Source organism: Ptychodera flava, chromosome 17, assembly GCF_041260155.1.
Source record: "Ptychodera flava strain L36383 chromosome 17, AS_Pfla_20210202, whole genome shotgun sequence".
In the NCBI taxonomy this organism is placed as follows: Eukaryota; Metazoa; Hemichordata; class Enteropneusta; family Ptychoderidae; genus Ptychodera; species Ptychodera flava.
Genome location: NC_091944.1, coordinates 24,357,030 through 24,373,244, shown reverse-complemented (window position 1 = coordinate 24,373,244; position 16,215 = coordinate 24,357,030). Strand labels below are relative to the sequence as shown.

The window sequence follows — 16,215 nt, the reverse complement described above, 5'->3', positions numbered from 1 at the left end:
GACGCGTGACGGTGTTGGCTCGAGTATACAACATTTTATTTGTTTGTCAACAACAATCACGATGATAGAAACCATAAACACAGTGACGTATGACTTTCGCGACAAAAAACACACAATAACAATACAGTAACCACATTATCATCATCATCATAATCATCATCATCATCATCATCATCATCAACAACAACAACAACAACAACAACAACAGATAATGATACGCTACTCGATTGAATATTACACGATCTAAATAGTTAAAGTAACAGAGGTTTAAATTATCCGTGCCAAATATTTTCCCTATTTGAAGATATATCCTGAGTTAATCAGTTAATTGTCATTAATTGTCAAGTAATTGTCATTAATTTTTACAGTAAAATGCTCAGCCAAACAGGTATTGAGCACTGTTTTTCCCCGTAAAGATTTCTAAACTTTATCCGCTATATATATATATATATATATATATATATATATATATATATATATATATATATATATTTATATATATATATATATATATATATATATATATCTTCAGTCAAAAGTTAATATCCATTGTTGATTCCGTGGGTGGATTATTTTTCATTTGATGGAAAAGGTTGTCATTTAAGCAGAGTCTGCGCCAGCCCACTCATATTCCTTGAATGGATGATTTGTGAAACCGACACTGACCGGAAAATAAAGCGTCGCGGTGCAGATATCAAGGCCGGCCAACTACTTGTTGGCGGATGTGGTTAACTTTGCTTCCGAGTCCTCCATAACCCTACTCTTGTCCTGAGGAGAAATTGACAATGGCTAACGCGAGAGAACATGTTTTTTAGCTACTATAGACTTTAGTCTATAGAAGCTATTGGATGGGTATCCGTCCGGCGTCCGTCGTCAGTCTGTATGTATGTATGTATGTATGTATGTCCGTTTGTGAGGCGTCCGTCCACTCAAATATCTTGAGAACCGCAGTACTTACTGATTTGATATTTCTTGTGTAGATGAAAATATGATTTTGAGAAACTATTTTTTTTGATTTTTTGATATTGTTGAAAATAGGCAAATTAATGCAAAAAAGGTGTTTTTGGTAAAAAATCTTCTTCTTCATAACCGCTGGTCAGACAGCTTTGTTATTGGTATACAGGTCCCTAGGGATAACCCAACTTAGATTTGTTCAAATTGTGATGAAATATGCAAATGTGTATTTTAAGGAATTTTTTTGTAATTTTTGGTCAAAATTTGACTTACATTGTATGTAATTCTTGTACTGTATAAACCCTATCAATTCACCCAGAAAAAAATAATTAATATGATTTTAAATAATTGAATTAACTAGGAAATCATCAAAGCCAAAGTAATTTTAGTGTGGAATTATCAGAACTTTCAACTGTTTTTGACAGTTCATAGTGAAATGCTTACCATCTTTGAGGATTAAAACATGTAAAGGCAACTTTCCTGAATCCCAACTGTGACATATTCTGAACCGTCATTTATTGTGCCCTGTATGTTATCTAAAAGAAATTGCTCATAATAGTTTGTCATGATAGGGTGGTCAAATAAATAGAGATAGAGAAAGTTCTAATTTCCATTTATGGTTGACTTGGTAAGGATAAACAAGATTACTTTTTGAGGATAGAATAAAATAGAGTGGTCAATTAAAAGAGTGGTCAAAGTGATGGGGTTTTTATTGGTAAAGCTGGGCTGTAAGATTCCTCATGTGCTATTTTAATATCAATTATGCAATCTGTGTAAACAGTGCAATGAAAGTGTAACATGATTCCTTATAATGCTTTTGATGACCTTGAACTTCTTAAGTTACAAACATCTGTCTCTTCAGTGTGCTTTCTCTGAGTACGTTACAGTCTCAACTTATTCAACAGAACTTACTTACAATGTTAATTTGAAAGTTAAAATGTGCTTGGTTAATAGGATGAAAATACAGATATAGATAACCAGCTGAAGATTCTTTATAACCTGACAGATATGCTGTTTTATTATGACGTAAATCTTGATTTAAGCAAGTCTTGTTTACTTTAATTAGAATGTAATTAACTCTCGTTTATTTGCTATTATAGACTAATATAGTCTGATGAAATATGCAAATCTGTATTTTTACGGAATTTTTTTCCATTTTTTTTGTCAGGCCATCCTGAATTGAGCTATCAAAGATATCCACCTTCTTCATCAATACATGTGTCACAAAAGGTTATTCTCTACATAACACAGCAGAGCTCTGTCAACTGTTGAGTCGCTTGTTTTTTCAAAACCGCTGGTCAGACAGCTTTAATATTTGGTTTACATGTCCCTAGGATGACTTAGTGAGATAATTTCATACAGTCAGGAAATACTTAATTTTGTATCCATGTCTATAGTAGCTTCAGGGACTTTGGCCCTATGGAGAAAATGTTTTTTTTTGTTTTTGCCACAGAAAGTTGGGCCCGAAAATGTATTGCCTTTCACTCGATGAACAAAACTCTCCGTGGGTCGGGGTTCACTACATGCTCGGCCATTATTATGTGGAGGCGGTTTAGAAAAACGCCCCTGCGTTTGCATCTTAGAGATTAAAATTTGTGATTGTCAAAGTTGATCATATATATGATAACAGAGTTACATCTGCGTTATGTTAAGAGAGAAATTACTATTGGAGTAATCATTCATTATTTCCAGTTCTTTTCTACTAAAATGAGAGACAGCGACTGTGAGATGCATGAACAGACAGAGACAGTGACACAGATGGGTGGAGAGTCACAGACATGGGCAGACAGTAGAGTCAGAAAGGTACAGAGATATGTATAGATGCAGAGAAGGGGGTCAACGAGATAGAACCACAAGTATAGAGAGAGACGGAGCGACACAGCGCTTGAAAGGGGAGACTTTTTCATAAACACTGTTCCAGTATGTAAATACTAATTAAGTCTAACAGTGATTAAATTCAGAACTATCATACAGCATTAAGTACCAGTTCAATATGTAAATCATTAACCGTACTAGGTCTCCAAAGCAATGACCCCCATTAATTATCAGATGAATAGCAATCAAAATATCATCTCTGAATTTACAATTTTTGTTGTTGTATCAGGCGAAGTACTAGCATAAATTTTATGGCCTGATGTGGTCTGGAATATGGAATTATTTTTTGGATAAGCATTATTATGTCATAAAAATACTCAGATTTTAACAACCATTTTGTTTCCTAGCGCTGACTCTTTTCTTCGGTGATTTCACAAAAAGAGCATGCGGTGTTTCGATCTAATGTACTTCGACGATGTAAGCACCATCAGATACTTACACGTGTTTGTGTTGTCTGTTGTTTATGATAGGTCGTCGTGCTCATGCGCAACAACAATCTTATCGACTTCTTCAGACGCGTTTCACACACTGTAACCGTTTTACAATAAGAAAAGATGCGGTAGATTTTCCATCCATTATATCAGGCACATCTGACCGTTTTAATACCTTTAGATTATTCGCTGTCAATGGCCCTTTTTTTCTTCGCTAACGTTGGCGTCCCAACATCCTCGATTAAAAGAGATACATGTGATGTATTTGCTCTGAAAAGAGAAAACTTTGCATTAAGATATTTCTGTACCAGTCTGTGACTTATACAAACGAGTGTTAGCTGCATACACTGTTTACGTAATGTACCTGTGAAGGCTGGATGAATATAGATCACTTCCAGTATGTATTTTGCACATGTACATTTGTAATGCCACAGCGACCTTGCTGGCCTCTTGACGGCTCCTGTTCCCGATTTGAAGTTTTACGCTCTTCGTGTAGACGCGTATAGGTTCATTAGCAAGCGCATCGGTAGACTGTTAGCAGCCCTACGTTTGTCTACCTGTTGGTACTCATATAAGATCCATTTCGTTACTTAAAGCCCCAGTGCTGCTAACTTTTGATGATAATTTCACCATTTTTATTTTGAATGTGAACCATAATTCCTTGTTCTTCTCCCCAAAGAATGTTGATATACATAGTATCCAGTTTGTCAACTCAGTCCCTATGGTTGTACACTGCATTGTTATTGTTGGAAACTGACTTCTGGTCCGGACTAGTATTCAAATGTAAACAATAACCACGCATTTTACACATATAGACGCTAAGTTGACAAGCTAAATAGTGGGTGTTTCAGCATTCTTTGGAGTAGAATAAGAAGTTGCAATTGATTTATAAAATAAAAATAATGAAAAAACCATCAAAAGTTAGCAGCACTGGGGCTTTAAGATCAACTTGAAACGCCCGCGACAAGGACACAGAGTTTCCAAACACGGTGCAATAGTTTCTCGTTTGATTTACTGCGCGGTGTCATTTCGCTGACATTGAGAGATCAGCACGGGGTTGTGTTTGGAAGGGAGGCTCTCAGCGCGATGTCGTCGAATGCGCAATGCATCAATGCCGAGATGTCCTCTAAAACGAGAATACCAAATTGGGGGCCAGCAGATCTAGACAACTGACTACTCGCCAACAGAAACACGCTACAGTCATTTATATCTCTCGTGGGTTTGATCATTGGAGCGCAAGCGGTGGTCATTTTGTGAAGCGAGATTCACGTATTTTTCTCACACTGTCAGTGTCAGATTACTGGGGATTTGAAATCATCATGGGCCGTCGATCGATCGACGTAAAAGTACATGTCGACCCGGGTCAAAGTCGCTTCTTAACCATGAGAGGGGCTATCGTACTATGGGATACATTCACTTATTGCGCTTTTGACTTCAGTTTCCTTTTTACCTCGTGTAGACTTTTGGACTGACGAAATGTCGTAATTTTATAATGTTGTAAATATGACCCCTATTTCGGCTCACCGCCTGACCCCATGTAATGGAATAATCAACTAATTTGTAGAGAATATAGGGTTTTGAGATAAGTATTTGGCCAAACATATAGACTTTAGAAACCCCCTTCCTCCATCTCCATTTAATGTGAAATTGTAAAGTTTGTTCTTTGTGGTTTAAAATTGTCCAGAGTATCCAATTGGGCCTGAGTGCTATCCGGATGGTCGGGAAGGGTTATATATTTTTGAGTCCATGACATGACCCGAAGTTAACGATTCGGCAGGCGTCTTACAACAGAATGTGTTCCTTCAAAGGCTAGCGAAAAGTTCTGGAGCGAAACGGTGTTGCCATGAGTAAACATAATATGCATTGTTTGAAAAAATTATTTTGATGTATCCGTGATCTCGTGATCGAACTACGGCAAATATTGAGATCTGAACAACCCTGCAGACTGCGCGCAGTTGACTCAAATCTTAAACCAACAGGAAGTTAGAACCTGGAGTCCTGATTTCTCATCGATGCCAACACAACTGATCCAATATTTCAGATTATCTGGTCGACAAAACTTTGAGGGGATGTCAAGAATATCCACATGAGCGTGAGCCAGTAAATGTAGAAGCAGAATCACTAAGAGTGAGTGCAAAAAGACACGTACTAAATTATCTCTTGATCATTTATTAAACAGTAAATGCTAAAAGCCTTGTCCTAAATTATTACAGTGTTTATTTATCTGAGAGCAAAAACACAACACACTGGAAATAGAGGTGCCTTGCGGGCCCTTACCTTCAACTTCTTCATCAAATCTTCTGTGTTTTGATATATTCACAAATTTACTCTCTTGTGATGTACCGACGTCAATTATGCTTAGGTAAAAAGCTATAATATGGCAGCCGAACACATAAGCTGATCACTAGAAATTTTGTAAGTAAAGTTAATCAAGATTTGCCTGCAGCATGCGGCATTAAAAGTATCAACGCCTTCCGTGAATTGAAAATTATTTTAGAAGAAGCTAAAACACATAGATAATGTTTCCAGATTTCTTCACAGAATTGCATACGTCACACGCACGCGACTATTTTCTCATATGTTAAAATATTGAGACAGATTTTAACAATTTACAATCGGTAGGATTTTTTTACACTGTGTTCATCGCTATCACAAATTAATCGCACATCCCTGATTTTTATCATATTTCCAGGTTGCCAAGCAATGATAACTAACAGCTTGAAGCGAATTCAACTGTCATGTTATTGCATGTTGCAGAGAGAGAGAGAGAGAGAGAGAGAGAGAGAGAGAGAGAGAGAGAGGAGAGAGAGGAGGAGAGAGAGAGAGAGAGAGAGAGAGAGAGAGAGAGAGAGAGAGAGAGAGAGAGAGAGAGAGAGAGAGAGAGAGAGAGAGAGAGGAGAGAGAGAGAGAGAGAGAGAAACTGACTGGCAGACAGACGGACAGACAGACGGACAGACAGACATATTGTCAGACAGACGGACAGACAGACAGAGAGGGAGGTAGAGCTAGAGGGACAGCAAGAAGCGGAGGATTAGACTGAGGCTGAATGATATTTTGTTTGTAATCATATGCTGCATATTAACGTGACTTTGCGCTAGTGTTTCGAATGCATCTCATGAGCAGAACCACACTTCAAAACTGACATTTCCAATGCACAGATGTTGTCCATGGCAACGGGCTGTACCATGTAAAGGTGGAGGGGGCTGGCGAGACCTGTCATTCTCGGTAAAAATGGATTTTAAAACGTCTGAAGGCCGTAAAAAGTCTCATTTCGATATCTTGTAATATATATATATATATATATATATATATATATATATATATATATATATATATATATGCTACTATTATCGTTATAAATGGAAGCTGTCCCCACTCCGCCTTTCAACTGAGTCTATTTACGTTGACCAATACCACCTTATAGCAGGTAAACAACATCTTAAGAACGTAGAAGTAATGTATCGCAGAAATATCTGCCCGAGAGAGTACACGATTATCACTCTGGAGGTAGAGTTTTTTTCTCCAAATACAATAGGAGACAGGCTATCCATTACATATAGCCTTATAGCGCGTAGTCGGTATCTTTGATGACCAGGGAAACAGAGTTATTCCGGATGTAATGTATTCCGAACAGCCTCGCACTGAAAATACCACGGTGTGTTAAGCTTTACTAATTAAATATTACTCCTGGTGCTGGCGCATCGCAACACCGGCGTCAGCATAGTGCTTTAGATGAAAAGTATGAATCAGTCATCGCTGAACATTGAAAACAAGAGTCGTGCAACTATACTTGATACGCGACACAACCAGTGTTTGATATTGATGCAAAACTAGCGTGTAAACACTTAACTAAGATATGCCTACCCATATAATGCAGGGACACAGTGTTTGATTCGATCACGGACCGTGCTTCGATGCAAGAAATTGCTCACACGGTTTTGCTGATAAAGTGGGTTATCAAAGGACCGTTTCGAATGACCTGTAATCACTGTGTCGTTAAAACGAGTCATCGTAATATTCGTTTCCAATGTCCCTAGTTGGACAAAAAAACGTGCTCATTGTTCGGTGAGTTTCCCCCCTTAAATATAGCGATCGCTGTCTTGATAAGCTTAGTTATCTTTTAACACGCATAAAACCTAGTTTTCTCAAAGGCTCGTCATCCATACATCCCCAGGAATGCATGTGTGTTCGCTATGACATGCGTCCGTTCTTTGGGCGGGAAACAAAGCTTGTGCTGCAAAATAGTTCAAACCAGAGATATCGAATCAAATGTCCAAATCGCTAGGGCTGGAATCATAGTCAGCACTTAAAAATATCAAAGTGTTGATTAATATCACGCATGTACTGTAAACACTTTACCTGCTTTTTCAGTTTTTGGGTGAGTGCGTGTAGATGACCTAAATTCATAGCGGATTTGGTATACTTGTCTATTTTGCAAGCCGCTTCCAAGTTGAAGGTTTTAAAGTTTTGCTCCAACTTCCGTCAAGGCGACTTTAAAGCATCCCCGAAGCATAATCAAAAATGAGAATAAAGGGTCAGTGTGCAAAGAGTTTGATTAGGGAAACAAATGGCCTAAAATTTGCCGAGATCATATGAAATTCAAAATGGCCGCCATTTCCTGGGTAAACTCTATAGGGAAAGTTACATTTTCGATTCACAACAAGGTTAAACTAAACACAGAGTTCACAGAAACGGGAGAGCAGAGATAGCAGTATTGTAAAAACTTTGATGCCTCCAAAATATCCCCAAGCCGAATTCTGAATCAACAGGAAATATACTTAAATCTGCGAAACATGATTCAAGTGTCATTTGGCCATGTAAAACACATTGAGTAGCTAAATGTGAACCTCGACATTATTGCTGTCGGTGATAGTTTTTATACGGCTCAATATTTTCGCTTTTCAACGTTCTCGGCAACGTGCGTTTATCACCCCCTATTAAAAAGTCATTAAGGTTGATAAATGAGTAGAAATATCAAAAACCGTCTTTATTAAACCCAATTTTATGTGAAATGGCGTACTGGTGAGCGAGAGGTGCACGATGGGTACATTCGTTTGTAGCTGTCTGCTTTCCATAAGTATATGGGCGAAACCCCCTCCTGCGTCAAGCTTACGGGCCTTTCTGTGTCGACATAATTGCGCGCTTCTTTTTAGAGAGAGATTTAAACGATGTTTTCGATCGTGAAACCATCTAATACCTCCATGCTTTTTTTTAATATGACAGAGGTGAAAATTTAATATCACTTACGAAAATACAGTGAGCTCACACACCTACAGAATTCTCACAGTCAAACGCACAATAGCATCCACCTAGACGAAGCCATTTTAACTTTAAGTGCAACCTCGCACAGGCAAACAAAAGGGAGAGAGCTTGCGGCTGCTGTAATAAATAGCTGACGTTTATCGCACGACTACAAGGAGAGTTGTTTCCGTTCTTTTGTATTCGTAATCGAAAAGGTTGTGGCTCCAATGTAGCACTCTGCGACTGAACGTTGTTGTAAGTGCGCACCACAAATAGTTGACAGTCGCTAGTGTAATCGTGTTGCCTTGGAAACCACCTTCCCGCCGTTAATGGAGGAAGCAACACCACAAACACTCAAACAGTTGTTACTGAAACATTTGTTGTACTTACACTTTTGTCTTTATGGCCGAGCAAGATATTAAGTCTTTCATTAATAACATTACATGCAGCATAATGTATGTATGTATGTATGTATGTATGTATGTATGTATGTATGTATGTATGTATGTATGTATGTATGTATGTATGTATGTATGTATGTATGTATGTACGTATGTAAGTATGTATGCACGTATATGTCTGTAGAGAGAGGCAGCGACACACTGAGAGAGATTTGTGAACATTTATCTTATGTTCAGAAAAAAACATACACATAGATGTATACGTACACACACACACATACACACACACACACACACACATATATATATATATATATATATATATATATATATATATATATATATATATATATGTATTATACATACATAATACATAATACGTAATACATACATACATACATAATACGTAATACATATACATACATACATACATACATACATACATACATACATACATACATACATATCATACATACATACATGTACATACATACATACATACATACATACATACATACATACATACATACATACATACATACATACATACATACATACATACATACATACATACATACATACATACATACATACATTATACGTAAATACAAAGACGTACATAAAGACACACGTAATACGCACATACATACGATGTCACAAGGGTCTACACTTGTACGTTACTTTCAAAAAATATTGCGCGTCTAATATTTCCTTGCTAGACTGAATATTGACCTATTGTAGTATTTATCTTTTATTTTCAGCCACACACCAAGCTATTCACTTGATAATAGCAATCCCAAATTTTCCACTCTAAAGCGAATATCCAATTTTCATGTATCATTGGAATGTACATTACTACCGAGTCAGTTGTTGCCTAATCGTACAAAAATTACATCGCTGAGTAAGGCCCCATGGATACTCTGATAAAATGGGTAAAAGTGAAACCGTTGTAGGTCGGTTTACTTCAAAAAGCCACATTTTGCGTCACTGTATGTTGGTGAATTGGCGAGTCTTCGCTCTCTCCAGTTCTTGGAAGCACTTGTCTTGGGGACTAAGTGGAAATAAATATTGTTTATCACAGACAGCCTGTACTCGACAGGAGCGGTTTATTTCACGTGAACGTTGTCGTTAAAGTATTCGGCAGCCCTGAACGTGCAGCGCGTCAATTCTTCGAACCGAGAGACAGTTTCCCAATCTTCAGGTGAACTCGTGTGTGATTAATGAACAGTCGTATAATTCGGAGCACGGAGTTTACGTTTCACCGCAGATCTATTGACATGAAGGTGACGCTTCAAAAACGTGAAGCCTCCAAAAGATTCTGTAGTGCCCCCTCCCCCCCCCAAGCAACTAGATCATGAGACTACTGAAATTGTGCTCAGATATAATGACGAGCGCTGGGCGATAAATAAGAACAATTTACAACGCTGTCTCGCGATGCCACGAGTTCAGCAATTGAAACTGGCTAGATTAATTCATCAAGCAGACTACTTATGCAGGAAGGCGGAATACCGTGTCGAATTCCAAGTAGTCACGGGGGCGATTGTGAGAGAAGATAAAATGTGGGTTACCAAGGAGGGGAGTGTGACTTGAAACAGAATACTGCAGGGCTGACGTCGGATATGACCGTTATGTAAGCTGTAATAGCAGATAGCTTATCCGTCAAACCACTGAGTAGTGGCCTAAGCGTTGTCAGACTTAATAACGTAACCCCTCCCTGCAAACAGTGACATGCTCAGTAGTTGGCTCACGGTGTCGTCCAAACTACAACTTTGACTCATTCTTCTGTAAAAGTTTGACGATATTTTGAAGAAAAATTTTACAATTTTCTGTTTTCTTTTACTCTATTCTGTTGTAGGTCAGTACCCGAGTGGTAACGGACAAGAAGTATGCTGACCCGAGAGCCGGTTACCATGACAACCGAAAGCGACGCCAACGCCAACCATGCTGTAATGGCAAAGAAAGCGACCATGGACCCGGCGTCGCCGACTACAGTCGACGGTGCGCCGAAGTCGTCGACCTCCGATGAGGTCTCTCGCAGCGACTCGTTCACTTTCTACGGCAAACGGCCGTCGATGACGTCAACGGACGGACAGGACGAAGAGGACCCCAGATACAACGCTCGATTCTACATCACCAAAAAGAACACGCCGCAGAACCTGTGCATTCGTCTGCGGAACACTGATTTCTACGTGCACAGGGAGATTTTGCAAGAGAAGTGCGGGTATTTCAAAAACCTGTTGGCCGATGGAACTTTCCTGGGCTGCCCCAGCCTCGGAAGGAGTGACTTATACGACTTTCAAGAGGCCACAAACTCGCCCGTCAGCGTCCGGGCTTTTACGACGCTGCTCGACTACCTGTACTCGGGTAAGCTGAAAGTCGCTATCAGAGCGGCGAGTGAGCTCCTGGACGCGGCCGAATTCCTATCTATCTCACTCAAGCCCGATCTGTTCGACCAGCCCATGGAAAAATACCCCTGGTGGGCAAACTACGAGAAAATGAATACTGGAAAAATCTTGGCCTACAGGTGGGGAAATTCTAACAGGCATCCGGATATTTGTGTGCGCGTCGAAGAAAATTTCTATTTGGTTCACTCAGCCGTAATTACCCAGCGGAGCCGGTATTTCAAGGCTATCATATCGAAAGACGGCAAATGGAAAGAGCGCCTTCAGTTGAAAAGGGGCCGAATGATCGAGTTCACGGCAGCTCCGCCGACGGCGTACGCCTTCGAGACTGTTCTCGACTACATCTACTGTGAGAAGATTTTCAGGCAACCCGTCGACCACGAAGAATTCGAGGACTTGCTCGATACAAAGGAGTACCTCGGTGTGGACTTCGACTTCGAGTGTGTGCGGTACAGACGCAGGGAGAGCGTGGTCCCCCGCAAGCACAGCAAGGAGTTGGACGGGTCCCAGAACTCGGACATGTCGCCCACGCACGCGCAGTTGCCGCGGGATGCGAACTTGCAACTGAGGGACGTTTCCATAGCGCGGGGCATCGAAGATAGAGAAAAACTGGTACCACTCAGGTCAAAACTAGGACTGATCATAACAAACAAAAAGCAGACAGAGGAGAAGGCTATCCTCTGCCTCTACGATGATGAGACCGACGTCCTGCGCATTGTGCAGGTTTTGCCGAAGGAAATGCAAGAATCAGGAATGCACTACAAGGTCATTACCCAGAATCACCTGGTTTGTATCGTCGGTGACAAGCGTTTCCTATTCTCAAGACGGATTGTGCCGGTACTCTTGAACACAAATGCGTCGGCTTGGGCTAAACTGCCGGCCAAGGCTGTGCCGTCTAACTATGAAACCTCCGTTCTGTCGCTGACGGAGACCTCCGACGGCCGAATGAAAATCGTGAAGGCGTGTCGCCCGTCTGACCTCAAGAAAGAGCTGTTTTCGACGTCGCAGAAGCACTCGAATTACACCCTGAAGCCGCTCCGCTTCGACGCCATCGAATCGTGCCTTTGCGACGACACAGTCTTCATACTTTACTACGACAGCCTGGACAAGTCTCCTTTCGGCGTCGGCTACATAGTGGAAGTGCGCCCCCTGTGCACGGACGACGAGGCGGAGAGTTGGTCCGAGATCGAACTCAGCGAGCCGACCTTCTTGAGCGACATGACGAAGTCGAAGTTAACCAGTGACGGGAGGGAGGTCTTTGTCGTCGGAGTCAACCCTGCGTCGCACCAGCTTACCATCCATCGTTTCGACTACCGCGACACGAAGGAACTCATCCTTGTGGCAGACACACACTGCACGAAACTGATGAATTCTGGGATACCGGGGGCGATCACCATCACTGACAATTGGGACGCTGTTCAGGTGGTCGTCATCAATGGCAATTTCTATTTCTTAGTCTACAACCGCATTTTCTGCTACAACGTCGTCAACAAAAGATGGCGAATTCTTAGCGAGGCGAGGCTCAGTGACGACTGTAAAATCGCGGCGTTCTTTCAGCTGCCGACAACAGAGCAATGATTTGAACAAATAGAACACGATATGTCGTGGACGTTGGAAGTCTGCAGTCATTTCTTTTGAGAAACGACAGACAACCAGACATTTCTGAATGAGCCGAACAGATCCAATGTGAATATTTGAAAGGTTTCGTTCGGCTCATCGAAATGATATTTTCCTTGGAGGACCAAGATTAACGAAAGTGTTATTAAAATCTCTGTCCGCGTTCTCTATAAGCTACCCACTCTATCAACTCAGGCGAAAGTCAGAGAGATGCCTCGAGCGTTGCTCCACTTTCTACATCACAAGTCCGTTGCCACGCAACGAGCTGTCGATCTACACACAGCGCTGGGACGAATAATCACTCTCAATAATACAAAAACAATCCCCGGAGACCTAGAACCATATTTTGTGCATTTTGTACATTTTTTGCAATTTATATGTTGTCTCGAAGTTGTTGCAGGCTGGTGTCAATTTATATTGTTTTCGCTTTTTTAACAGACCGCCAAGTCGTCTTCAGCTGATCATGTGTACCATGAATAGCGTCGTGGTGATCTGAAGTCAGGGTACTCAGATAAAATTGATGTATAATCCTAGTGGTAGCGAGTTATCTCATTTGAGCTCCGCAACATCATAAAATTTTGTTAAGTTGGCTAGTAGCAGTGGTAAGAACATTTATTACTAAGACATGATTTCAGGCGAGCCCTGAATAATCGTCGACTATTTTGAAAAAAATATTGAATATACATAATTGCCTAAATGTGTTTTATCTTCCTACCTTTTCGCTCAACGGATCGCCTTATTCCTATTAGGCTAACTCATTTTAAATGATTTCTATCCAGTTTCTCCAAGTCACTCATTTCTACTTCATGAATCCACACCGTTTCCTCCTCCTCCCCCCCTCTCTCTCTCTCTCTCTCTCTCTCTCTCTCTCTCTCTCTCTCTCTCTCTCTCTCTCTCTCTCTCTCAGGCTGCTATTACAACTTGAAAGGTCAATTTTAATTCGTCAACAGCACTGTGGAGTGAATGACATTCTGTGCATAAATGTTCATATACTGTATATATTTCCCCAGATGGTGTTCCTTTTGTATAGGTAAAAAAAGGCTATGTTCAGTACTTATAAAATAATCCGTGTTTTTAAAAGCTTCTGTTTCCTGTGCAACATAATAAGATCATTTTCCATCATAGATTATTTAGGAATACATGGATCAGGCTCATATCACCAGTAATACCGCCTTTCATGTCGAAATCTCGCATTGACGTCACAAGTCGGTTCCTTTCGATAATAGCTCTTGTTTAAATTTGTAAGCAATTATAATCAAGTTATGACTTTGGATTAATGCTCATGAAAGACGAACGGTACAATATGGTCATTTATAATTTATATTCCAAGATGAGCTGAAAAGCCATTCGTCGTACAGTGTTCGCCGTTAGGGGCGCTCTTCATTGTTTCCAAAGACAAGTGCTCTCTTTGTTACGGTTTTCAGAAATGGCTGATTTTTTACAAACGATTTCACTTCTCTGTTGTAACTTAACAATTATAACCGACTGTCTTAACGAGTCATTGCTATAAATCTGCGATATCTTTTTCGGAAGTTTGAAATATTTTACCGACCACTTGATTGCTTGTCCTTGAATCGGAAGGCTTTGATTTTTGATGGCCGAATATTCAAATGCTCGACGGATGGCGGTAGGTTTGGGAAATAAACATGTCATATTGTTTGCGTCATTGCCGACGTGTATCTGATATGTTAAAGTCGCTGTTAAGTTCAAACAATGGACAGGCCACGACCGAGTAAACCTATTCACCGTAATTCCCTACAAATAGGTCAGCAGTCATTATTGAAAACAACGGGGTTTGGCCAAACCACGATGGTGATATGGTTACAGTTAGAATGTTAACGGTTCTTACGATTATATCAATCAACTTGAATGCACAGCGGCGTACGACTGTCCCTTGAGTCAATGAACTTTTACCTTAAAATTTTTATCACGTTTTAAGTCAAATTGTTAGGAAATCATTTGTACCTGTTATTTAAGGCTTTATGGTAGGCCATGTGTGTAATTGGTTGTTTTTATTGAGTCTATGACGAACACTTGCTAATTTAAGTTTTGGTCACGTTGACATCATAACGGCATCATACACGTCATGCCAACTGAAAGAATCGAAAATAAATATATTAAATTCATATCAGAATAACCAAGAGAATCAAATGGTCTACATGTTTCTGTTTACGGTTTAAGGATTTACTATGTTGTGCACTTACATTTTATTCCTTATGGAGAATAATTCCATCGTCACCGTACATTTTACACCGTTGATAGTGTATAGGTTGTTTAAAAAACATTTGGTAATGACCTTTTCAACACAATAGATTATTTTTTCAAATAATCAAATAATGTTATGTGTTCCTCATACTTCATCGTCGTCTAACTCAAACAAAAACAACATTTTGTGGATAAACTTTACGCTATTATCCGTGTCTGTATTTCACTGCCGTAATTGAAAATAAACGTTCTCTTTTTACTTGGGTTGTCGTGTTAGATTGTATTAGAACAAAAGCTAGACTAAGTCTGGCCTAATCTTTTGTATGTATGTATGTATGTATGTATGTATGTATGTATGTATGTATGTATGTATGTATGTATGTATGTATGTATGTATGTATGTATGTATGTATGTGTGTGTGTGTGTGTGTGTGTGTGTGTGTGTGTGTGTGTGTGTGTGTGTATGTATGTATGTATGTATGTATGTATGTATGTATGTATGTATGTATGTATCTATGTATGTATGCATGTATGTATGTATGTATGTATGTAATATGTATATGTTTGTTTGTATGTCTGTCTGTCTGTCTGTCTGTCTGTATGTATGTATGATTTAACATATACACTGTCTATATATATATATTATATAATATATATATATATATATATTATATATATATATATATATATATATATATATATATTTAGTTCTGACTGTCTTAAGATTGCAGGATGCACGACACTTTAGGTAATAGATATTTTTACGTTTTACTTTAAGTAATTGTGTAGTTATATATATATATATATATATATATATATATATATATATATATATATATATATATATATATATATACATAGACTTCTGTCTGAAGATTGCAGAATACATGAAACTTAAGTAACAGAATTATTACTTTGTACTTGAAGTAATTTGTGTTATTATTTATAACGCTCTGCTTTCCGCATCGAGCACTGTAAGTTTTCACGAGGACGACTTCTATATCTATTATATTACTTTTGCCGTCCAAGGAAACTGCAATCAAGAATGTACTATCTATCTAAAGGTAAGTAGACTCCTTCAGAAATCTT

The 16,215-nt window shown here is 39.3% G+C and overlaps 1 protein-coding gene across 4 annotated transcripts in view; it reads left to right on the top strand.

The window, feature by feature from the left end:
* Positions 1-15,385, top strand: part of LOC139115846 (uncharacterized) — a 100,604-nt gene extending 85,219 nt beyond the window's left edge. For all 4 annotated transcript variants that reach the window (XM_070678234.1, XM_070678236.1, XM_070678235.1 and 1 more), the window contains one exon: positions 10,758-15,385. In XM_070678234.1, the coding sequence (XP_070534335.1) occupies positions 10,789-12,882 (2,094 nt within the window). In that variant the 5' untranslated portion in view covers positions 10,758-10,788 and the 3' untranslated portion in view covers positions 12,883-15,385. The remainder of the gene's footprint in view (positions 1-10,757) is intronic.
* The last annotated feature ends 830 nt before the right edge of the window (positions 15,386-16,215 follow it).